This window comes from Vulpes lagopus, chromosome 18, assembly GCF_018345385.1.
Source record: "Vulpes lagopus strain Blue_001 chromosome 18, ASM1834538v1, whole genome shotgun sequence".
Lineage (NCBI taxonomy): Eukaryota > Metazoa > Chordata > Mammalia > Carnivora > Canidae > Vulpes > Vulpes lagopus.
The window spans coordinates 22,225,204-22,250,720 of NC_054841.1; the positions used below are offsets into that span (position 1 = coordinate 22,225,204).

General features: G+C 45.7%; 1 protein-coding gene across 2 annotated transcripts in view; it reads left to right on the forward strand.

Annotated features, from left to right (window-relative positions):
- Window positions 1-25,517, forward strand: part of SOGA1 (suppressor of glucose, autophagy associated 1) — a 74,224-nt gene that overhangs the window by 27,625 nt on the left and 21,082 nt on the right. For both annotated transcript variants that reach the window (XM_041732472.1, XM_041732471.1), the window contains exons 4-8: window positions 11,666-11,728; window positions 12,401-13,582; window positions 15,569-15,709; window positions 18,273-18,398; window positions 19,384-19,614. In XM_041732472.1, the coding sequence (XP_041588406.1) occupies window positions 11,666-11,728; window positions 12,401-13,582; window positions 15,569-15,709; window positions 18,273-18,398; window positions 19,384-19,614 (1,743 nt within the window). The remainder of the gene's footprint in view (window positions 1-11,665; window positions 11,729-12,400; window positions 13,583-15,568; window positions 15,710-18,272; window positions 18,399-19,383; window positions 19,615-25,517) is intronic.

Below are 25,517 nucleotides of genomic sequence, written 5' to 3' on the forward strand. Positions count from 1 at the left end.
AATGGGACAGCGATGCCCTGAGTCACTGAGAAGACTAGCTGGGATAACTTGTGCAGACATGCTTTAGGGGCTGCCATTTGGTGTGAAGGCGGTGCTGGGGCCGGGCCTCTGGCCAGTACCTCGACACAGATTTTAAGACATTAGACACTTCCCCAGGCACTGGCCTGTCTGTCTTTGTTCATATGAGCTCTTCCCCTTGTATGTATTTTATGCCTTCTGCTAACTGTTGGGCATGCAGCATGTTAAGTACCATGCTAGATGCTTTATCTCAACAATTTACATAGAGGCCCAGTTGAGGTTGTGATTGTACCATTTTATGAATGAGGAAATAGCACCTGAGAGAAGGAGGGATGCCCTCAAGGTTTCACAGAGCCCAGTGGGCTCTGCAGAATGCCTCTTGAAAGCCTTCCCTAGGTGACCCCTAGGGGCTGAAATCCTTTAGAATTCAGGGATCTGTGTTCCTGATGGCCTTGGGTAGCTCCTGATCATAGAGGCACAGCTGGGTCTCAGCTCTCTGGCTGCTCAATCCCTAGGATTGTACATTGTTCTAGGGCACTCCTTACCTTCCCCGAGGGCAGGCATGCCAGTGTTCCAGGACTGAGACACCACAGCCCTGAGGCCAGAACAGCCCTTCAGTGCCCTCCCTCCTGGGCGTGTTGCTCTGATGTGCTAACAGCATCTCATTGCAGAGACTGGGGGCATTTGCTGCTGAGGGCTGCTGTGGGGCTCTGTCAGGCAGGCCCCCCCCCCCCCCACCTTGGCCTGGCCGACAACACAGGGAACCATCTTCACACATCTCATTGCTGTCACCCTTGATAGTGAAAAGGGGAGACAGTTTCAGAGAGTACCCTGGAGCTTAGTGTCTTTCCTTCCTTCCTTCCTTCCTTCCTTCCTTCCTTCCTTCCTTCCTCCCTCCCTCCCTCCCTCCCTCCCTCCCTCCCTCCCCTCCTTTTTTTTTTTGTTTTTTTAAGATTTTATTTATTTATTCATGAGAGACACACACACACAGAGAGAGGCAGACACAGGCAGAGGGAGAAGCAGACTCCATGCAGGGAGTCCAAAGTGGGACTTGATCCTAGGACTCAATCCTGGGACTCCAGAATCATGCTCTGAGCCAAAGGCAGATGCTCAACTGCTGAGCCACCCAGGCGTCCCTCTTTCTTTCTTTTTTAAAGATTTATTTATTTGAGAGAGAGCACGTGAACAGGATTGGGGGCAGAGGAAGAGGGAGAGAGCAGACTTCCTGCTGAGTGCGGAGCCTGACACGGAACTCAGTCTTAGGACCCTGAGATCATGACCTGAGCCAAAATCATGAGTTGGACACTTAACCGACCGAGCCACCTAGGCGCCCCAACTCAGCATGTTTCTATTGTAGAGGAGAGGAAGCTGAGGCTCAGAAAGAGACAGCCTGCCTGAGTTCCCCCACCCTTCCTTGGCAGAGATGTGGCTGAAGCCCTGAAGCCAAGTCCTCTCTAAGTCTCAGTTTCTCCATCTGTGACATTGGGATAATAACAGTACCCAGCTCATGAGTTTATGACCAGCACGAAAATTGGGTAACCATAGAACGCTATGAAGGAGTTACAAAGAATAAAGTAGTATGGCAATTCCTGAACAAATTATACATGCAATTATTATAGGAGCTAGCAAATCCACCTTGGGATGTATGCCCAAAAGAATTGAAAGCAGGCACATGAACAGATATTTGTACCCCTGTGTTCCTAGCAGCAGTATTCACAATAGGCAAAAGGTAGAAGCATCCCAAATGTACATCAGTGTATATACATACATATAGTGGACTCTCGGTAAGCCTCAAGAAGGACTGAAATTCTGACACCTGCTACATCATGGGTGAACCTTGAAGCCGTGGTGCAAAGTGAGATAAGCCAGCCATCAATAGACTAGTATTATATGATTCCACTTGTAGGAGCTAGTTAGGGTAGTCAAATTATAGAAACAGAGAGTAGGATAGAGGTAACCAGGTGCTGGACAGAGGAGGGAGTGGGGGATTGGTATTCAGTGGGTAGAGAGTTTCAGTTTAGGATAATAAAAAAGTTCTAGAGATGAATAGTGGTTTCTTGACAAAGTGCACTTAATACCACTGAAATGTGTACTCGAAAATGACTAGAAATGGTAAATTTCATGTTTTGTGTACTTCAGCACAATTTAAAAAAAAGAATAAGGTAGATATATAAGTACTGATGCTGAGAGGTCTTTAACAAAAAAAAGAGGGCTACATGGGTGCGCATGTGCGCCATGCGTGCGCACACACACATATTGTGTGATCCCACTAATTATTTTGAAAGAGCATCAGAACAGATTTGTTTTGGGGCATTTATGTCTGCAAATGCCTAGCAAAAGTCTGGAGGAAAATCCACTGAACTAAGGAGTGAGGGACGGTAGGAATAGGAAGGGGAAATGACTTTGCTATTTTTTATTTTATTTTATTTATTTTATTTTATTTTATTTTATTTATTTAATTTTATTTTATATTTAGATTTTATTTATTTATTCATGAGAGACACACAGAGAGAGGCAGAGACATAGGCAGAGGGAGAAGCAGGCTCCCCATGGGGAACCCAATGGGTTCCCCCTGGGACTCCATCCCAGGACTCCGGGATCATGATCTGAGCCAAAGGCAGACACTCAACCACTGAGCCACCCAGGCGTCCTGCTTTGTATTCTTTTAATTAATGCTGTAGTAAGGTGGGTTTTGGAGAGGGGGTGATTATTTGTGAAATTTGAAATGTAGTCAAGCATGTAAAGAGCCCTGTGTGGTGCCAGGCACACAGTAGGTGCTCCAGAAATACTGGTTCACTTCCCCTTTGAAGGCAATGTCAACAAGGCACATCTGGCCCTCCCTGGCATGCTCTTTGGTGTCTCAGGATCTGGGCAAAGGGGCGTGGCCCTGTGTTTATTTGCTGATTGCCTTCTCCCCCCACCCCCACCTCCTTCCTTTTTTTTTTTTTTTCCCCACCTCCTTCCTGACATGGTTTCCATGGAGATGAGGGTCCCTTAGCAATTTTGCGAGAGCTGCTGGAGTCTCATCTACATCTGCCTTTGCCATCCTGACAGGTTGCTGTGGCGATAGTGTCACCCAGCTGGGAACAGGAGCCCCTGGCCTGAGCTGATGTGGTTGCCATAGAGATCACTCCGGGCCCCCTCCCGCCCCCCCCCCCCCCCCCCCCCCCCGCCGCCAGAGAAGGGAGGGTGGCCGGCCCTAGCTGCACTTTGCAGTGGCACTGTTGCCCAGCTGGGTTGCAGCTCAAGAATCATAACACCAGCCTTCCCCTTGTCCAGTATCATTCCCCCGTTCTTGTATTTTAGGCAGAAAGCCAATATGAGTGTTGATGTGATGTATTAGAATATAGCTGCTGTGTGTGAGTGCTTGCTCTGTACCAGGCACCGCACCAGGCATTTTATGTACCTCCTCCTGTTGTGAAACCAGCAGCTTCCCTACATACCTAGTGTTGTTATCTTCATTTTACAGGTGGCATTCTTTTTGACAATAGTTTAACTGTGATATGATTCACATACTATAAAATTCACCATTTTAAAATGTGAAATTTCATGGTTTTTGATATATTCATAATGTTGTACATCTGTCACTATGATCTAAGTCTAGAATGTTTCCATTGCCCCCAAAAGAAACCCCGTACCTGCTAGTGGTCCCTTCCTGTGCCCCCTGCCCTCCAGCTCCCCGCAACTGCTAATCTCCACTCTGGATTTGCCTGTTCTGGACATTTCATACAAATGGAATCATGCAATATGTGATTTTTTTTGTGACTGGCTTCTTTCACGCAGCATCATGACTTTAAGGTTCATTTGTGTTGACATGTATGTGTCAGTACTTCTTTCCTTTTTGTGGTCAAATAATAATCCAGTGTATGGATGTACATTTTGTTTGTCCCCTCATCAGTTGATGGACATTTGGATGGTTTCCACATTTTGATTAGTGTAATAATGCTGCTATGAACATTTGAGTACAGGTTTTGTTTGAAGATATGTTTTCAGTTCTCTTGTGTGTATACCAACGAGTGGCCTGCTTCATATGGATGGGACTGGGGAAAAGACCAAGATGGGATTCTAACCCAGGACTCTTTATCTCCCAAAGTCACACTGGCTGGTGGGTATTGCCCCACCCTCCATGCCCTATCCAGGTACCTTCCTAGGGCCCTACCTGTTTTCAAAACCTCCAAAGGAGCTGAGTATCTCTGTCTCTGGCACAGGCTTTTTGTCCTGCTTTCTGCTCTGATGGGTACTGACCATGATATTAGATCACCTAGGTTCAAATCTTGATTCTGCTGGTGGTGTTATCTGATGCAGCTGGGTAGTGGTCTATGTGGTGCAGGGCAAACTTGAATTTGGGGTCATATGGGCCTGAGTTTGAATTCTGGCTTTGCCACTTACTTACTTGTAATGCTGGGCAAATTGTATAACTACTCCAGGGCTCAGTTTGTTCATTTATAAAACAGGAATATGGGACTCCTGGGTGGCTCAATGGTTGAGCATCTGCCTTCAGCTCAGGGTGTGATCCCGTGGTCTCAGCATCGAGTCCCATATCGGGCTCCCTGCATGGAGCTTGCTTCTCCCTCTGCCTCTGTCTCTGCATCTCTCAGTGTGTCTCTCATGAATAAATAAATAAAATCTTTAAAAAGGTAGAACAGAAATACGAATCCCTACTTCTCAGAGACAAGCAGGTAAAGTGCTGATTATCCTCGTTTCCCTTACAACTCCTACATGGCTGTGGGTCCAGAGTAGCATTTACTTTAAAGAGATTCGTTTCTTTTGCCTACTTAGCAAAGCACTGTCTGTATAAGCTGCCCTTGTCCCTGGAAGGAGCAGTTACATTGGAAATCGATGCCTGCAATTGGTGCTGTGTGTCCTGGCAACTTCTGCTTTGGGGCTCACGTCTAAACCAGTTTTTGCTTCCTCCCCAAGAGGGTGTCTCCCCCAGCCAGGATCCACTCAGCCTCTAGCTGCTTCAGCTGCTCTGGAGGAAGAATGCTGCAATCTTTGAGATGCACCCCAGGTCCCCTCCAGAGTCAATTTTGTACACATAGCACAGTCTGTGTTTTCAGTGAGACCCTTTCAAATATCCCCTCCATATTTGGTGAAAATCTGCCCAGCTGTTTTGGCAGAAGGTTCACTTTATTCCTTGAAGGTTGATCTTTGTTTCCTGGCAGCATGGAAGCAGGCAACGTGTTAGAGAGCTGGGGGCCCCTCCAAAGCTGGGCTCAGGCATCCTTTCTGTGCGTGCTGGACACAATCTACTAGTTTTCTGGAGAAGGACAAAGGACAGAGCTCATGCTCCTACTAGAAGCCCGTAGACCAAGGATGCTTAGAGGCGCCACCCTGGCTGCTCAAAGGTAGCCTTGTGAGTTGCTGGTAGGTGGAGAAGCCCCTAATGTGTGCCAAGCCAAAGAATGTGCCCTTGGGGTCCGTCACCTAGCAACCGGCATTCTTGTTGGTGCCTGGGACTGTCCTCCCTTGCCCCTTCCTTCCCACTCTCCAGAGGCCTGGGGCCAGAACATCTGCCCCTGGGGCCTCCACAAAGGGGCTCTGACAGGCCCTGGCTCCCTGGAGGGGCACCATAGCCCCCCAGGCCGCCTGGCCAGCTGCTGCCCTGCAGAGAGGAGGAAGTCTCTGTGCTCTGTGAGCCTGCCTTGTTTTCCCTCCAGAGCCAAAGGGTAGTGTGGGAGCCCACATGGCTTAGATGAGGTGGCAGGAAGGGTCAATTCCCCCCGGAAAAGGCTGGAGTTACTCTGGTCTTGAAAGGGTTTGCGGCTCTGGCCCCTCTTCTCTGCCCACTGCCCTCCCTTCCTGATAAGATTCATACCACCCAGAGCTTATTCTCTGCCACTTGGAAAGGTGTCCAGTGAGTTTTCTTGGAAAAGCATATTAAAAACATCTCATTATGATTTTTCCCCTCCCCCCAACAGGTTATATATATATCTAAATAGAGAAAGACTAGTAGAAAGTACAAGTGAGTCATAAGGAGGAAAAATTCACCTGTAATCTACTATTTATTTATAAATATTTTATTTATTTGAGAGAGAAAGAGAGAGCGAGAAAGAGCATAAGCAGGTGGGGAGAGGGAAAACAAGCTTCCTGTTGAGGAGGGAGCCCAGTGTGGGGCTTGATCCCAGGACCCTGTGATCATTACCTGAGCCCAAGGTAGATGCTCTACCAACTGAGCCACCCAGGCACTCCTGTAATCCACTATTTAGAGGGAGTTACTCTGAGTAATTACCAAATTATTATTTGGGTGGGAGGGGCATATATTTGCAGTACATTTTCCTATTTCTGTGCATACACATACTGAAATGCATTTGTATAGGGACATCTGGGTGGCTCAGTGGTTGACTCTCTGCCTTTGGCTCAGGTTGTGATCCTGGGGTCCTGGGATTGAGTCCCACATTGGGCAGTACACAGAGAGCCTGCTTCTCCCTCTGCCTATGTCTCTGCCTCTCTCTCTCTGTGTGTGTCTCTCATGAATAAATAAACTCTTAAAAAAAAATGTATATATGCATTTTTTTCCCCTAAGATAAGCTCAGTGAAGCAAAAATATTATTACAAAAGCACATAAATAGGGGCACCTGGGTGTCTCAGTGGTTGAGCATCTGCCTTTGGCTCAGGTCGTGATCCCGGGGTCCTGGGATTGAGTCCCAAATCAGGCTCCCTGCTGGAAGCCTGCTTTTCCCTTTGCCTATGTCTCTACTTCTCTCTTGTCTCTCATGAATAAATAAATAAAATCTTTAAAAAAAGAAAAAAAGGCACACAAATGCTAGGCCTAGACTATCACTAAGGATGGCTATATCAGACTTTAGTTGTATGGGTTGCCTCGGGCAGGAAAACTGGTGACTTGGATTCACTGTATTCCTTTTGTGATTTTTTTTTTTTTGAAGTATAGTTGACACACAACATTACATTAGTTTCAGGTGTACAACATGGTGATTCAACAAGTCTATACATTATGCTGTGCTCACAAGTGTAGCTACCAGCCGTTACTGTGCAACCCTATTATAATACCATTGACTGTATTCCCCATGCTGTACCTTTCATCCTCGAGATCTATTCATTCCGTAATGGAAGCCTGTGTCTCTCAGTCCCCTTCACCCATTTTGCCTGCCTACCATCTCTAGTGGTTTTTTGAAGTTTGAACAATGTGAATGTGTTATCCAAAAAATAATAGAAATAATAAACCTGGGCAGCCCAGGTGGCTCAGAGGTTTTGGTGCCTGCCTTCAGCCCAGGGCATGATCTTGGAGACCCGGGATCTAGTCTCCATGTCAGGCTCCCTGCATGGAGCCTGCTTCTCCCTCTGCCTGTTTCTCTGCCTCTCTTTCTCTCTCTCTCTGTCTCTCTGTGTTTCTCATGAATGAATGAATAAAATCTTAAAAAAAAAAAAAAAAGAAATAGTAAACCTATATAAAATAGAAGAAGGAAGCCTCTCTTAACTACCTCTCTCAGTTTTGCTCCTGACTCAGCTTAACCCATGGTTAGCAGGTTGGTTTCTATCTTTTTAGGCCTTCCTCTATGTTCATACAATGTGTATTTCTCTTGGTATTTTTAGAAAATAAAGATGGGATTATATTGTATCCATGGTTTCTGTAACATGCAGAATAATGTAGCAGGAACACAGACTTCTTAAAAATGCTAGATGTTTGGGATTTCCTTCTGCCTAAGGTGCTTATTATATAAAAATCAAAGATCACAGAGTCAAGTAAACATAGGAAGGAAAAAAAGTCTAAAAGAGCACCATCTATTTCAGTATTTTAAACACAGACCCAGAGGTTGAGAAGGAGCTCCAGCTAGCTGTCAGCTGTGGTCATCCTCAGGTTAGGGAAGAAAATGGCTAGAGGGGTTTCTGGTTTGTCAGCGTTATGTAGATTTACAGTGAGAATGTATTTTTGTATATTTATTTTAAAAAATACTTTGTAATAAAAAAAACTTTAAAGATTTTATTTATTTGACAGAAAGAACAAGTAAGGGGAGTGGCAGCAGGAGAGGGAGACACAGACTCACCACTGAGTGGGGAGCCCAAATGCAGGGTTCCATCCCAGGACCCTGGGGTCATGACTTGAGCTGAAAGCAAATGCTCAACTGAGCCACTCAGGAGCCCCACAAAAAAACATTTAAAGAAAAAGATGGAGGACTATGTCCCCCTCCCACCCCAAAAAAATGTGGGGGAAGAAGAGGGCCAAGTGTGAGTTTGCTGCATATTCATTGTAAACAGCCTGCTGTATATTCTTCAGGCTTTTCCCATCCTGTGTGTGTGCATGCACGCATATCCCTTATTTTTGTAACAATGGTAACATGCTCTAGGTTTTTTTTTTTAAATAACAGCTTTATTGAAATATAATTCACCTATGATAATGCTTGTCTTTTTAAAGTATATAGTTCAGTGGTTTTGCAGAATATTCAGAGTTGTACAACCTTCACCATTTTCTTGGCCCTGAACAGTTTCTTCACCCCAACAAGAAACACCAAACCCATTGGCTCTCGCCTCTTCTAGGCCCCTGACAACCACTAATCTACTTTCCACCATTATGGATTTGCCTATTATGGACATTTCACGTAAATGATATCATATATTGTGTGGTCTTTTGTGACTGGCTTCTTTCACGTAGCATGATGTTCCCATCATACACACATGTTGTATCAACTATGAGTACTTCATTTTTTTTTCTAATATTTATTTATTCATGAGAGACAGAGAGAGAGAGAGGCAGAGACCATAGGTAGAGGGAGAAGCAGGCTCTCTGCAGGGAGCCCAATGCAGGACTCCATCCCAGGACCCCAGGATCATGACCTGAGCCAAAGGCAGACCCTCAACCACTGAGCCACCCTGGTGCTCCCCCTCCGTGTTTTTTAATAGGGTTAGACTTTATATGATTTCATTCCTTTATAGGTGGTGGCTGGGACCTCTTAGTGCGCTGGCCCCTTTTCCTGTCACCCCATTTCCTCCCTCCAGGGAGTCCGCAGTACTTGAAGAGGCTGTAGTCACCTGAAGAGACTCAATTTAGGGAGAGGAAGGTGTTTGCCCAGGATCCTAAACTCTGTGTTGTGGGGTTGCCAGAGTCAGCTTCCAGCTGAGGCCACAGCCCCTCCCACTTAGCTTGTGATAAGCCGACCCAGATCCACAAGCCTCTCCTCAGAACCCCCACCTCACCCCTCACTCCGTGCCCGGATGTCCCTCTGAGCACCCGCTTCCCAGGCGCCACTTGTGGGAGGGACTGTTTGTGGGGGGATCTGTTCTGTGGCATCACCCCATTTCCTACCTCCTCCTTCGCTTTTCAAAGATCCCAGATCAGCCCTTCTCAGATACTGGCTCTCTGCTCTTGGCACCCAGCGTCTGAAATATCAGCCTCTGTCTTCCTGCTACATTTGCATTTCAAAAGGTCTCTTTAGGATTTGATTGGGCTCCAAGATAGACTTCAGACCCCAGCTGGAGTTCATTTCTCTGGTTCTCTGGTGCCAGCCAGGGCCAGGCAATAGAATTAACCTGGGAAGCTATTTAAAAATACTGATGCCTGGGACCTACCCTGGACCAGTTGCAACAATATCTGGGACCCGAAGCATCAGGATTTTTCATTTAACTTCTCCAGGTAATTCTGATGTGCTTCTGGGTAGAAAGCCACTGTGCTACCTCCACTCTGGCCCTCATCAAAGGGCATATTTTTTCCTTCCAAGTCTTGGGAACTATATCAAGAGCTCTGTCAGGAACTGGTCCCAGGTCACTATGGATTTGCTGTGGGACATTTCTCGCACCTTCAGTGAGGTGGGGGCTTGGATTAAGTCAGTGGTTCTCACCTTCTGGGATGGGAGTGAGAGGTGGAGGGATGGGGAAGCATGTATTCAAACACCTGGAAGCATCCTCAAAAAATACTCGCTGAGCTTGAAAAGTCAAAAGTAACCTAAGTTATGCACTACTAATATAAATCATCCCTCTCATGGGACGAGTGTTCAGCAGATTCGTGCATCTAACTGGGTGACTTCTAAAATTTATTTTTTTTCATTTAAAAAGGATTTTTTTTCTGAGAGAGAATCTCAAGCAGACTCCCACTGAGTGCATGGTAGGGGGCGTGGCAGGATCTGATCCCAGATCCTGAGATCATTACCTGAGCTGAAATCAAGAGTCGATCGCTTAACTAACTGAGCCACTCAGGCGTATCCTGAGTGACTTTTTTAAACATCAAGAAACTTTAGTAAAAATTATTAACCTTAACAAAAATTAGTAACCTTTCCTCAAGTTCCCTTCATAGGGCTTGTGCCATTTTGCATTCTTCCCAGTGATATAGGACTTTACCTGCTTCTCCATAACTTCCGCAATAGAATGCATTGTCAGATGATTGAATTTTTGCCAATCTGATAGGTGAGAAATGGTATCAGGGTGTAATTTTAATTTGCATTTCTCCATCTTGAATAGGGTTGAACATCTTCCTATGGTTACAAGCCATTTACCTTTCTTTTCCTGTGAACAGTTTTTCATATCCGTTTTTAATATAAGTTTGTTGGTCTTTTGTTTTCTATTTTATGAAGCTCTTTATGTATTTAAGATATTAACCCTTTGTCAGTGCAATAAACTGCAATTTTTTTCCCAGTATTGTTTATACTTTTACTTTCCTATGGTACGTTTTTTTCATGTAGAATTTGCTTATCTAATTAAAAGTATCCATTTCTAAAAAAAAAAAAATCAATTTCTTTGCATATCAATTCTGGATTTCTGAATTATGATTATTATTGCATTATTTTGCATGAAAACTTATAATTTAAATAGTGAAAAATTGAGCAGTACCTCCTGTGTAATTATGATGTGTTCTACCCATATGCATTTTTAATTTTAATATTAGTTATTTTTTTGCATTTTGTTTATTAGTATGCATTCCAAGTTAAAGTCTATGAGGACAGGATTCCCCCTGAAATGAAGATTTGCCTGCTTATGGAAGAGGCCCCTTGGGAATAATGCCACCAAGGATCTTCAGAGCAATTATACCAGTGTCCTCAGCTAATCCTGCGGGGATCTCTGGAGCTCGGAAGGCTACTTATAGTTTTGAATTGAGGCAGGGAGGCATGGACCAGTCATTGCATGTGGGCACCCCTATGGAGGGCACATGACCTTGAATGAGGTGGCTGTCCTCAGCCAATGGCATCACTGGGAGGGGACTCATCTTTGAGGTCTTGGTTAGGGGAACAAGCACCCCAGTTCTTAGGAGGCAGGGGATCTGGCTGGAGTAGCACAGCATCTTCCCCGGGTACCCTCTCTGGCTTGATCACTGCTGTGTTCTCTATGCCTAGTTGCACCTGGCACATAATAGGTACTCAGGAAGTCTTTGGTGAGTGGATGAAAGGCACAGAAGAACAGAAACCCAGATTTCTGGGTCTTGGGCCAGGCCAACTGGATCTTAATGTAGGGGTGCGGGGGCAGGGGGAGAACCCTGGGCAGGATGTGATCAGGGTCCTTTCTTCACATGCTTCTGTCCCGCTGGGTGTTCTAGAGGGCCTCTTTGGCTCACTGGTTGGTGCTGGTGAAGGCTTGGATGTGGCTGGGCTAGGCTGGGCAAGGAGGGGGCCCTCAGTGGAACTCTAGGCACCTTGACTACTCTATGATGCACATCACCCACATGAGCTTTCTGTTTTGTTTGCATGTTTTAATTTCTTTCTAGCATTCCTTGAAGAAAAGAGGAACCCGCTCCCTGGGGAAGACAGACAAGAAGCCTTCGGTGCAGGTATTTCCTGACGGTCCCCATGGCCCTCAGGGCAGCCCCCACAGGCAGGTTTGAATCTGAAGGGCCGAGGCCTAACTCCAAGTGGCCTGGGGGGTCCCTGGAGTACCCACTCTTCCCCAGCCTCAACCCCACCCTCCTCTTTCATTTTCTTAGCTTTGATGCTCACCTCACTTCCCAAAACCATGCCTGGAGCCCATGGTTCCCATCCTGGCAGATAAAGTGCTATATATAGATGTAGCACAGGTCAGGCATAGAGTACCGTTAGCCTCAAGTGGTCCTGGATTGTCAGGGTGCCAGGTACTTCTTGTGCATTATTTCATTTAATCTTCCCTATGGCTCTATGAGGAAGTGATTTTATTGCACCGTTTTACAAATGAGGAAACCCTAGTAGGAATGGAAGTAGTAGTAGCAGCAACAGTTGCCTGGCAGGATATCACCTACTCTAGAAAGCCCGCCTGGACTTCCCAGGCTGTACTATGCTCCATCTTTGCTGCAATGTCAAGGAGGTCTCCTTCTCTGCTTCCCCTGCTCCTTGAGAGTCAGAGCCTAGTCGGATTCATTGCCCTACCCCCAGCACATAGTTACTGCTCTCCAAAATGCTGTGGCTGGTACTGAGCCTTGCGATGCTAACCTTCCTGGGTCATGTCTGTCTCTGTGCCCATCGGGCCCCAGGAGGACAGTGCAGACCTGAAGTGCCAGCTGCACTTTGCAAAGGAGGAGTCAGCCCTCATGTGCAAGAAGCTCACCAAGCTCGCCAAGGAGAACGACAGCATGAAAGAGGAGCTGCTCAAGTACCGCTCCCTCTATGGTGACCTGGACAGCGCTCTGTCCGCCGAGGAGCTGGCCGATGCGCCTCACTCTCGGGAGACCGAGCTGAAGGTACATCTGAAGCTGGTGGAGGAGGAAGCTAACCTGTTGAGCCGCCGCATTGTGGAGCTGGAGGTAGAAAACCGAGGCCTGCGGGCAGAGATGGACGATATGAAGGATCACGGCGGTGGCTGCGGAGGTGCGGAGGCTCGCCTGGCCTTCTCTACGCTGGGTGGCAGTGAGTGCGGGGAGAGCCTGGCGGAGCTGCGGCGACACTTGCAGTTTGTGGAGGAGGAGGCTGAGCTGCTCCGACGCTCCTCGGCAGAGCTGGAGGACCAGAACAAGCTGCTGCTGACCGAGCTGGCCAAGTACCGCTCAGAGCACGAGCTGGATGTGACACTGTCGGAAGACAGCTGCTCTGTGCTCAGTGAGCCCTCGCAGGAGGAGCTGGCGGCTGCCAAGCTGCAGATTGGGGAGCTCAGTGGTAAGGTCAAGAAGCTGCAGTATGAGAACCGGGTGCTGCTGTCCAACCTCCAGCGCTGTGATCTTGCCTCCTGCCAGAGCACACGGCCGATGCTGGAGACGGACGCCGAGGCTGGGGACTCTGCCCAGTGTGTGCCCGCTGCTCTCAGCGAGGCCCACGGCCCCCACGCTGCCCGGCTCTGCAGAGCCAGGGAGGCCGAAGCGCTGCCTGGGCTGAGGGAGCAGGCCGCCCTGGTGAGCAAGGCCATCGATGTCCTGGTGGCCGATGCCAACGGCTTCTCGGCCGGCCTCCGCCTGTATCTGGACAATGAGTGTGCTGACTTTCGGCTACATGAGGCCCCTGACAACAGCGAGGGTCCCAGGGACACCAAGCTCATCCATGCCATCCTGATGCGGCTGAGCATGCTCCAGCAGGAGCTCAATGCCTTCACACGGAAGACGGACAGCGTCCTCGGGAGCTCTGCCAAGGAGCAACCGGAGCCCTTCTCAACACTGCCTGCCTTGGGCTCTCAGGGGCCCTCCAAGGAGATTCTTTTGGCCAAAGACCTTGGCTCAGACTTCCAGGTAAGATGTCTCAGTCACGGGCCCTATTCCTTTTTTTGTTAAAAACTTTGTACTGAAACCCACATAGGACAGAGAGGCATACCACACACAAGTGTACAGCTCAATGAATTTTCCGAAGGGGAACATACTGATGTAATCATCACCCAGAACGAGAACTAGAACATGACCAGCACCCCAGGAGCCCCTCCTCATGTCTCCTGTAGCCACTATCCCCATCAAGAGAGATCATCAAGAGGGTAACCCCTCTCTTGATGCACTTTTTTCCATCTTCGAACTTTATATAAACTGAATCATACAGCACACACTCTCCTGGGCCCAGCTTCTTTCACTCGCTGTTGTCTCACATAGCCATACTGTGTTCATTCTCATTATTGGATATGATTTAATTAGTAAATATGCCACAATTCACTTAGTAATTTACTATTGTTACATAGAGGGCTGATGTAAAAAAGGGACAAAAGGGAGGAAAAGGTCTTTTTTTTTTTTTTGGCCAGGTTGCTCTTTATTTTTGTTTCTTTTGCAATTTTGATCTTAAAACACGTATTATTGAAAAAAAAAAAAAAGGATCCAGTCAGGTCTTAGGCAAAGGCAAGAAACGTGGCTTCCTAAAGGAATTAACTTCCAGGCTTAATGTCTATAAAATACAACTTAGAAAAACTAAAATAGCAAATGTACTTGTCTTCCCCCTAAAAAAAACATCCTTGCAATAAGTAATCCATAGCATTCAAGCAGTTTCAGACGTGCCTGATAAAAAGGAGAGAGCCTCCTCCTTGCTGCTTCTTACTGCCTGCTGGTACCACTATTAGTAGTCTGGAGCAGGGCTGTCCAGTACAGAAGCCAATAGCCAGATGTGGCTACTTACATTTCAATCAGTAAAAATGACATGCAGTTGAAATTTCAGCGCTTTGGTCCCAGTAGGCACATGTCAAGTGCTCAGTGGCTGTGTGTGTCAAGTGGGTCAGACCCAGACCATGTCATCATAGCGTGCCCTTTTAAGTCTTACTGTATGTATCCTCTCATGTACTTGTTTTTCACCCAAGTTATTTTATGTGATAAGTACTGTGGCCACACAACTGATTTTTCTTGTGTAATGTATCTAGTGGTTCATGTGCTTATGCTGCTATCTTTAATGCTCATATACTTTTTGTGTCAGTGCTGGAGGTACCATGGTAAGCAAAAACAGACCTGATTCTTGCCTCACCCCGCCCCCTGTCATCTAGTGGGAAAGAAAGATGTTAATCAAAATATCAGGCCACTGAATGTGAAATGACAGATATGAGGGCTTTCAAGGAAGGGCACTTGGTTCTGGGAACAAGGAAAATGATCTAGACTCCAGGCCAGGGAAGGCCTCTGATCTGAGCTGAGAACAGCAGGGTCAATTAGCAGGGAAAGAGTGTTCTAAGCAGAGGGAGTGGTCTGTGTGAAGGCAGCATAACCGGAAGGAGCATGGCTGAGTTGCAGGGAGCATATTCCTCCTGAGAGCAGTGTAAGGGATATTCCCATGTCTGTAGAGAGAGGTAGCTCTTCCTTTTGATAGCTACACGGTGTATCGTGCCATAATATCTTTAGTCTGTGCCCTGTTGATCTGGCTTGATTTTTCTTGCTTTTTTAAGCAAGCAGACTCCTCCCATGTTAGGTGTCCCCCTTGGTTCTTCTTGAGGTAAGAATGAGCTGGGGCTGCACGTGTGGTAGGACAGTTGAGGCTGGCTTGGAAGGTTTGTGTGCAAGACAGACATTCACCAGATCAGGGTTTGCACTCACCACTTAGCTACTCATTCATCCTTTGGACAGAGACTCACCAAGTAGTTGTAGGGCTGGATCTGGGCTGCAGAGCTGAATCCACTGAGGCCCCAGCCCTCAGGTGGCTGGTCAGAGCCTTTTGTAGAGACCAGAGCCCTGGGGCTGGAGGGTTGGCTGCTTCTGGCACCCATTGAGCCCCTCCTCATTGTTACCTTTCATCTCTTCTGCCTATGGCTCTGGGTGCAGCCGCCTGACTTCAGGGATCTGCCGGAATGGGAACCCAGGATACGAGAGCCCTTCCGTGGTGGTGACTTGGACTCCAAGCCTGACCCCAGCCGGAACTTCAGGCCTTACAGAGCTGAAGACAATGATTCCTATGCCTCTGAGGTGGGTTTAGGCTTGATCAAGCAAGGGGGAGGGCAGGAGGAGAGTGGCTGGGGCCTCCCAGAGGCTGGGTGATCCGTGGAGAAGCTTAGCTGATGATGATACGGACTTTGAGTATTCTGTTTCGTTCCCTGCTTCCTGGCAGCAAGGGCTAAAAGGGAGACAAGGATGTTTGACCCATTCTTTCAGCCTGATAAAAGGAAGCTTATAAACTCATTTGAAGAGATGGATTTTGTTTTGCTATACTAAATTTCACTGGGAGTTGAATAATTTATGTCATTTAATGAAACCATTCATTTCTTTAGCAGGAGGGCAGCAGTCAGGCTGACTGGGTTCAGATTGTAGATCTGCTATGTACTGGTTGTGAGATTGTAGACAAGTCACTTTACCTCTCTTATCTCAGTTTTCTTACCTTTACAATAAAGGAGATCCCTCAGAGGGCTGTTGAAAGGATTAAATGTATGAAAAGCCTTGTTAAATAAAGCCTAGTCCCCTTTGGGTGAGGAGGAGGAGGAGGAGGAGGAGGAGGAGGGGGATGACGCATCTCAGGGCCTCAGGGCACCCATCACTGTGGCTTTGTGGCCTTGGGCATGTTCCCCTTCTCTGGCTGCATCTTCCCCCATTTGTAACATGGGAGAATTCAAGTGGGTGGTGGCTGTAGAATTTCTCGGATTCCCTGGTCCTTGAGGAATTCCTGGTGGTTCTGAGTCCCTCCCAAGCCTTCTAAGTCTCTGTTAGCACTTCATAAATGAACCTGAAGTAGGAAAAGGCTCATATGGATTGGGACGGAGCTTCCCTGGGACTCCTGAGCCATGGAGAACCTTGTGTGTGCCCTAACCTAAGCACCACTTTCTTCTGAACATCCATGAGAAGGCAATTTTGTGGTCCCAGGAAGGCCAGTCTGTAAGTATCCAGGGGGAGAAGATCCCTTGATAGATCAAACTCTCTAAGTCCGAGCTTCCTAGCAGCCATGGCATAAAGGGGAAAAAACAAAACAAAACACAACATGAGATACTTAGGTCTCATTTTCTGAGAAAAGGAAATAGGCCAGCTTACCTGCATGCATTCAGTTATTGTTTCATTCAGCCACTCTTTACTGAGCAGTTGCATTTGCCAGGTTCTGTGTTAGGCACTGAGTTCAAGGAGAACACCAGAGACAGCAGGTAGTATCCAGCCCTGCAAGGATCTTTAATATAAAATAAGCATACAAGATAGACCTTAAGTCAGAGTACCTGCCATTGCTAAGTTTCCATGTTATTGGTCAGATAATATGTGGGTTCTTTTTTTTTTTTTTTTTTTCACAGAGGGACATCTTGCCATGCCTGGGAAGGTTTTATGTAGGAGTGGCAGATGACATTTCCTTTTTTTTTTTCCTGCTTAACATGACAGCATAAAACTTTCTCTGTGTTGCCAGAAATACTTAAAAAAAAAATTTTGTAAATTGAAGTATATAAACACACAGAGAAAAGCGCTTGTCTTGTAAGTGGACAGTTCAAACAACCTTCACAAACTGAACACTCCTGTGTCATCAGCGAGCACATTAGTAAACAGAGCATTTGACCTGTCCTTGAAGCTTCCCTTCTGGTCCCCATCTAGTCATCATCCTGACATCTAACAGGATAGATGTCTAACAGAACATTGCCTAAATGTTGTCTAAACAGAACATGTACTTAGCTACACATGCTTATAAATACAATTTCCCCTCAAAATGTAGAGTTTTACTGTCTTTCTCTTAGGATTTTATTATATAGTCATTATAAACAACACATAAGTACAGCAAAGCCCCTAAGCAGCATCGCATAAAGATATGAAGAGGCAAGTTAAGATCAAATTAACCACCGTTCACATTTAAGTGTATGTGTCCATGTCCTTCCTGTTTTTCTATTGAAGGATATTTATTTATTTATTTATTTATTTATTTATTTATTTATTTATTTATTTATGATTTTATTTGTTTATTCATGAGAGACCCAGAGAGAGAGGCAGAGAAATAGGCTGAGGGAGAAGCAGGTTCCCTGTGGGGAGTCTGAGGTGGGACTCAATCCCAGGACTCTGGGATCACAACCCGAGTGAAAGGCAGATGTTCAACCAGTGAGCTACCCAGGTGTCCCTCTTTTATTTATTTTTTATTGAAGCATAACATAATAAAATATGTGCAATGAGGGACACTACCCTTAAGTGTACAATTGAATAGACTTTTACATACGTATAGACTTATTAACCACACATATTAATGCCTTTATTTATCCATGGTGTTTCTAAAATTTTGAAGTGATAAACAATGAGACAAGGAACATCTTTGTGAATCAACCTTAGTTTTCTCTTTCTTACATTTTCTTCAAATGTATTTTAAAGAGAGAAAGTATCCAGGTGACATTACAATAATAGCTAGATTTGATGTGCACAATTTTAATTGTCATAACAACTTCCTGAAGTAGGGTCAGCCAGTGTGCCTGATTTGTACTCCAAGGACAGCTTGGAACCCCCCTCTTCTCTTGTCCTCTGACCACGGCTCTGTCCCCCTCATGTTCTCCCCCTCTGTCTGTGTCCCTCATCCCTATCCCAGATCAAGGAGCTGCAGCTCGTGCTGGCAGAGGCTCATGACAGCCTCCGGGGCCTGCAAGAGCAGCTCTCCCAGGAGCGGCAGCTACGCAAGGAGGAGGCCGACAACTTCAACCAGAAGATGGGCCAGGTGGGTGGTGCCCTGTGTCCCCCCACCCTCACCCTAGCACCGACTCTGTCTTCTCTTCCTTGAACTGAAGGCAGACACCTTAGGGTTCCACGAGGCTTCAGAAGCTAAGGGCATCGGGAAACCTGAGTCTTTTGGCCCTCCCTGTACTTGATTGTGCATTAACTTGGACTGGAATCTTGGGGTGGTCATTGACTGCCTGTTTGACCTCAGGCCAATCCTGTCTCCTCTCTGGGCCTCAGATTCCCAACCATGACATATTGCCCCCATCAGAGCTCAAAACCTGTACCAGAATGGGCCATAGGTCTGGCCACTAATCAAAGTTCTGCTTTGATAGTTCTGCTAATAGAAAGCATGTACGAAGCCCTTCCTGTATGTCAGGGCTGTGCAATGCTCTTTTCACACATTATGTCCCTTAGTTCTCAGGATTTCACCTGTGAGGTGTCCCCATTTCATAGATGGGGAGACTGATGCCTAGGGAGCTGAAGCATTTTTCCAAGGCTGCACATCCACGTCTCTGCTAAGTCATGACATTGCATTATTTCCTAGGGATTGGCATAGTCTCTCTCCCAGCATGTACTTTGTACTCCATATGGGTCACCCCTTCCTGCCTTCATTGCTCACCATCCCAGGTTCCTTATCAGATGTGAGAGTTGTTGTGAACTCTCTTTGGCAGCCAGTATTTGCTCATTATGTGATGTCATGGTTTTTATAGTGAGGCAGAGCCGGGTTCAAATCCTACTTCTCAATGATCCATAATTGTGATTGCTGCTGCTTTTATGAACTTCTCTTCCCTGGAGTTTATCTCAACAGAATGAGCTGATATTGGTAGAGTCCCTGGCAGAGATCACCAACAGCCACCTCCCAAACTTTCTTGTCTTTTATCTGAGGCCTGGAATGGCAAGGGGTAGTGCTGGGAAGAAAGCGGGGTGGGGGGTGGGGGGTGGGGGGGTGGGTGTGCTCACTCACTCTCTTTTCTCCCTCCCAGCTGAAGGAGGACCAGCAGAGGGCACTCCTGAGGCGAGAGTTTGAGCTGCAGAGTCTGAGCCTCCAGCGGAGGCTGGAGCAGAAATTCTGGAGCCAGGAGAAGAACATGCTGGTGCAGGAGTCCCAACAGTTCAAACACAACTTCCTGCTGCTTTTCATGAAGCTCAGGTGGTTCCTCAAGCGTTGGCGGCAGGGCAAGATTTTGCCCAGCGAGGGGGATGACTTCCTTGAGGTATGGTTCCCTGGTACCAGGACTAGGGCAGGGGTGTAGGGCGGAGAAGATAGAACTAGAGGGACACCTAGCTGGCATTGTCATAGCGCTGAGGCTCATCTCCAAGCCATCAGCTTGCAGGCTTCCATCCCTGCATTCATTCACTTGTTCAGCATCTACTTGTTGAGAACCAGCTCTTTACTGGGCTTTCTGCCAGGTGCTGGGGATACTATGGTGAAGACAGACTTGGTCTTGCCTCACCAGGAGAAAGTCTCTTTGGGGGCTGATAGGTCTTTAACACCTCTCTAATACTTGTTCATTTCCCTTCGTAATGAACCTCAGAGTCCTCAGCAGGCAATGGTGTCTAGGTAAATTTAATAATCTAGTTTTGTTAATTCTATATTATATGCAGATAGAGTATATACTGCTTGTAAGTCTTTTAAAGTATACATTGCATATAATAAAGTGCACACATCCTAAGTGTACAACTGATGAAGTTTTGTCACATACATCTCTATAGTCCCCAACCCAGATCACAACAGAGCTCATTTCCAGTGACCCCAAAGGATCCCTACTATTCCAGTCAATATGCCTACCCCAGCTGTCAGCACTATTCTGATTTCTTTTGCCATGGGTTATTTTGCCTAATCTAAAACTTCATATAAGTGCATGTAGTCTTTAGTGCCTGGCTTTGTTTGCTCAATATAATTTTTTGAGATTCACCAAATTTTATAGAAGTAGTTTTTGTTGCTTTTTGGTGGCTCATAGGGGGAACAATCCAGTACATTTTTTATTGCTGCTTATTTTTGACTTATGAATATACTATTTTATTTTACTTAATTCATTAATTTAAGTAGGCTCCACACCCAGCATGGAGCCCAGCATAGAGCCCAAATGCAGGACTAGAACTCACAACCCTGAGATTAAGACCTGAGCTGAGATCAAGAATCAGATGCATAATGTACTGAGTAGCCCAGGTGCCCTCCCCGCATTTTAACCATTTTTAAGTTTACAGTACATTAGTGTATATTAGGTATATTCACAGTGCTATGCAACCATCACCATTATCCATCTTCAGAACTCTTTTCATTTTGCACAGCTGAAACCCTGTACCCCTTAGAAAATTCCCTATGACCACCTCCCCTGGTTCTTGGCAGCCACCATTCTATTTTCTGCCTCTGTGATTTTGTCCACTAAGTACCTAATATGAAAGAAATCATAGTATCTGTCCGTTTGTGGCTGGCTTAGTTCACATGTCTTCGAGCATCATGTCCTCAAGGTTCATCTATGTTGTAGCATGTTGCAGAATTTCCTTTCTTTTTAAGGTTGAATAATATTCCATTGTATATATGTGTAAGCCACATTTATTTTACACAGAAGTTGTATATACATAAGGGGTACAACTTAACATTTTGATACATGATCACCTCAATCAAGCTAATTAACATGTCCGTATCACTTCACATAGTTACATTTTCTTTCCTTCTTTCTTTTTCTTTGTTTTTGTTTTTTGGAGGAGAGGGGGAGAGAGTGTGTGTATGGGGGAGGAGGTAGAGGCAGAGGGAGAGAGAAATAGAGAATCTTTTTTTTTTTTTTTTTTAAGATTTATTTAGTTAGGGACACCTGGGTGGCTCAGTGGTTGAGTGTCTGCCTTTGGCTCAGGGCATGATCCCAAGATACTGGGATTGAGTCCTGCGTTGGGGGAGTCTGCTTCTCCCTCTGCCTATGTCTCTGCCTCTTTGTCTGTTGTCTCTCTTTTTAAAAGATTTTATTTATTTATTCATGAGAGAGTACACATGCTCACGTTGAGAGAGCACAAGAGAGCTAATGAGGAGAGAGACAGAGGGGGAGAGAATCTTAAGCCAGACTTCCTGCTAAGCCCAGAGCCTGACACTGGGCTCAGTATCATGACCCATGAAATCCTGAGTCAGATGCTGAACCTACTGAGCCACCCAAGTACCCTGAGAGAGAGAATCGTAAGCATACTCCATGCCCAGCACAGGGTCTGACATGGGCCTAGATCTCATGACCCTGAGATCATGACCTGATCTGAAATCAAGTGTCATATGCTTAACTAACTAAGCCACCCAGGTGCCCCTCTTTTTTTTGTTTTTTTTTAATAGTACGAGTACTTAGGTCTACTCTCAGCAAATTTCTTTTGTGTGTGTGTGTGTGTGTGTGCAGTTTTTAAATTTTTTTTAAGGTTTAATTTATTCATGAGAGACACAGAAAGAGAGGCAGAGACACAGGTAGAGATTGAAGCAGGCTCTATGCAGGATCATGCCCTGGGCTGAAGGAAGGCACTTAACTGCTGAGCCACCCAGGCATCCCAACTCTCAGCAAATTTCAATTATACAATACAGTATTGTTAACTATAGTCACCATGTTGTACATAGATCTCCAGAACTTATTCATCCTGCATAACTGAAACTTTGTACTCTTTGACCAACATCTCCCTATCACCCCCCACCCCCACCCCCTCCTCCCTGCTCTTGGCAACCACTGTTCTGCTCACTTCTTTTATGAGTTTGGATTTTTTTTCCATTCCACATACAAGCTCACTGCTTGTATGAGTTTGACTTTTTTTCCATTCCACATGTAAATGAGATCTTGCAGTATTTATCTTTCTGTATCTGGCTTATTTCACTTAGCATAATGTCTACTAGGTCCATCCATGTTATCAAAAATGGCAGGATTTTCTTCTTCTTCTTTTTTTTTTTTTAGATTTTATTTATTTATTCATGAGAGATACAGAGAGAGAAGCAGAGACATAGACAGAGGGACAGGCAGGCGCCCTCTGGGGAGCTGAGGCAGGACTTGATCCGAGGACCCTAGGATTAACGCCCAGAGCCAAAGGCAGATACTCAACCACTGAGCTACCCAGATGTCCCAGATTTTCTTCTTTTTTATGACTGATAATATTCTATGGTATTGTATATACATACACCACATTTTTTTTAAAGACTTTATTTATTTATTCATGAGAAACACAGACAGAGGCAGAGACATAGGCAGAGGGAGAAGCAGACTCCCCACAGTGAGTTGATGTAGGACTCAATCCCAGGACCCCAGGATCATGCCCTGAGCTAAAGACAGACACTCAGCCACTGAGCCATCCAGGCATCCCATACACCACATTTTCTTTATCCATTCATTTGTGAACACTTAGGTCGTTTCTATATCTTGGCTTTGTGAATAATGCTGCAGTGAATATGGGCCTGCAGATAGCTCCTTAAGATTCAGATTTCATTTCCTTTGGATATGTACCCAGAAGTGGGATTGCTGGTTCACATGGTAGTTCTATTTTTAATATTTTGGGGAACCACCATATTGATTTTTTTAACCACCATATTGATTTTCCAGGAAGCCAGTTTTGGCTTCTGAGTTGGATATTTTCCTACCCCCTCCGAAGTGAATTGGAGACCACAGAATCTATATTTTAAGTCAGTTTGTCTCAGGCAAATCCTCCATATTTGGTATAAACCTTTCTAGATATTTCCATGTACTTGAGCAACAAAGAGAAAAAGAAACTTACTTTAGAAAAAAAAAAGATAAGGGGATCCCTATGTGGCTCAGAGGTTTAGCGCCTGCCTTCCGCCCAGGGCCTGATCCTGGAGTCCCGGGATTGAGTCCCACATCAGGCTCCCTGCATGGAGCCTGCTTCTCCCTCTGCCTGTGTCTCTGCCTCTCTCTCTCTCTCTCTCTCTCTCTCTGTTTCTCATGAATAAATAAATAAAATCTTTATTTTAAAAAAAAGAGATAAGTGTAGAAAATTAAATAATATATGTGTTTATAATTAATAGAAATATACACATTTATTGAAATAGACATAATTAGATATTATGGGGTACCTGGCTGGCTCAGTCAGTAAAGCATCTGCCTTCAGCTCAGGTCATGATCTCAGGGTCCTGGGATTGAGCCCTGCATGGGGTTCCCTGGTCAGTGGGGAATCTGCTTGTCCTTCTCCCTCTGCTCCTTCCCCTACCCCCCACTTGTGCTCTCCCTCCTTCTCTCTCTCAAATCTTTAAGAAAAGATATAACCACATATATTGTCAAAACAGATACATACATTTGCATAAATATAATCTAAACACACATATATAGCTATATAAATAATAAACTTAATATATATTCTTACTCTCAAAGAATATATGTGTCCACACATGCAAAATTGTATGTGTGAAATGACACTATACATGTGAATGATAAACCCTAGGCACTGAGTGTAGTGTTCTAGGTACTGTTTTAAATACTTCAGGTGGATTACTCCATTTCATCTTTATAAATATGCTATGATATGGAAATAATTATTATTCCCATTCTACTGCAGATAAAGATCTTTGATTACTTGCCTCAATCCTGAAATCTGGAAGCTCTTAACAAAATCTGTGTTTGGTTGCATCTAACTCAGTTGGAAAAGGTTGGCCTGACATTCATTTGGCACAAAACCTTTATCCCATCTCATGTTAATATTCATATGTTTATAGGGGAAGCATGAGTGTGCTTGGCTTGAGCATAGAGTGGTACACCAGACCTGTTGGGGCAGTTGTACGATATATAGTGTAGGTACCATGTTGTCTTTCTAAAGTCCTGAGCATTCTGAATTCCAAGCACACCTGGACTCAAGGATTTCGGGGAAAGAATCATGCATCTGTGTATACAGACAACCAAGGTCTGTATGTTTGGATACTCATGACCAGGGACAGAATTGGGGTGTTAATTCAGGTAGGCCCTGCCCTGCCCCCTCCCCATACTTCCCCTTGGTACCTGCCCTGACACTAGAAGCCCTTCATTTGGTTTCTAGGACATTACACTCTCTTGGGTTTCCTTCCACCTCACTGGTTGCTCCTTCTTGATCTCTTTGGCTGGACCCTCCTTTTCTCCCTGACCTCCCTTAACATCAGAGTCTCCCAGGCTCAGCCCTTGGGCCATGTCTCTCCCTTACCTACACCTGCTCCCTCGGGAGCTTATCCCGAGGATAAGCTGACTTAAATATGACTTAAATGGCCTTTCTTGCACATTGTGAATCTATCCAGAATCTATCTAGAGTCTGACCTAGCCGCTCTGCCATCCCTCCTGGCTGAGCCACCATCTCTCATTCCCTGGATTTTTACTGCAGCCTCTTACTGGTCTCTTTTCTCTATTCTTGCACCCTTCCATCAAGCATTTTGCATTTCAGATGGGTATGGGGAGGTACCCCAGGTGGCATAGGCTCCACGTGGATGGCATCCTCCAAAATTTTCTGATGGAGGTTCTGTTGCTGCCCAGTAGGCTCAGCAGCTGCAGTGATCTCGTGAAACCAAACGTCAGGTGGGGATCACTTCTCAGCTCACAGTCCTCCCCTGGCTCCCATTTCACCTAGAGCAGAAGCCAGAGTCCCTACAAGTCTTGAGCCTGGTCCACTAGGCTTGTTCCCTGTACCTCTCTCACTTTCTCCTTGGCTCTCTTGCTTCCCTCAAACAGACATGTTCCCACCTCAGGGCCTTTGCATTTGCTGTGCCCTTTCCCTGGAATTCTCGACCTGCAGTTCACATTACTTAGTCTCTCACCTCTTTCAGGGCTTTGCCCAAATATCAGCATCTCTCTGAGGCCCTCCTTGAGTAGCCACATGCAGCACATCCCAGCTCTTTGCTTGCTTTTCTCCTTGACACTTCACTGTGTGATGTTCCAAATATTTAATGCTGTTTCATACATTTCACTTATTTGTATGTTTTCCCGCTACTGGAATGGAAGCTAAAGGGGACAAGGGTTTTTGTCTGTCTTGCTCCCTGGCTTATCCCCAGCTCCGAACATAGGGCCTGGTGCATGGTAGGTTTTCAGTAAATATTTTTTGAGTGAATGATGGATAGGCACTCCAGTCAGAACCTGGCTTCTTTCTGCTTCATTCTCATCCTGAACTAGTACCCTGGTTTCCTTGGGTGGCT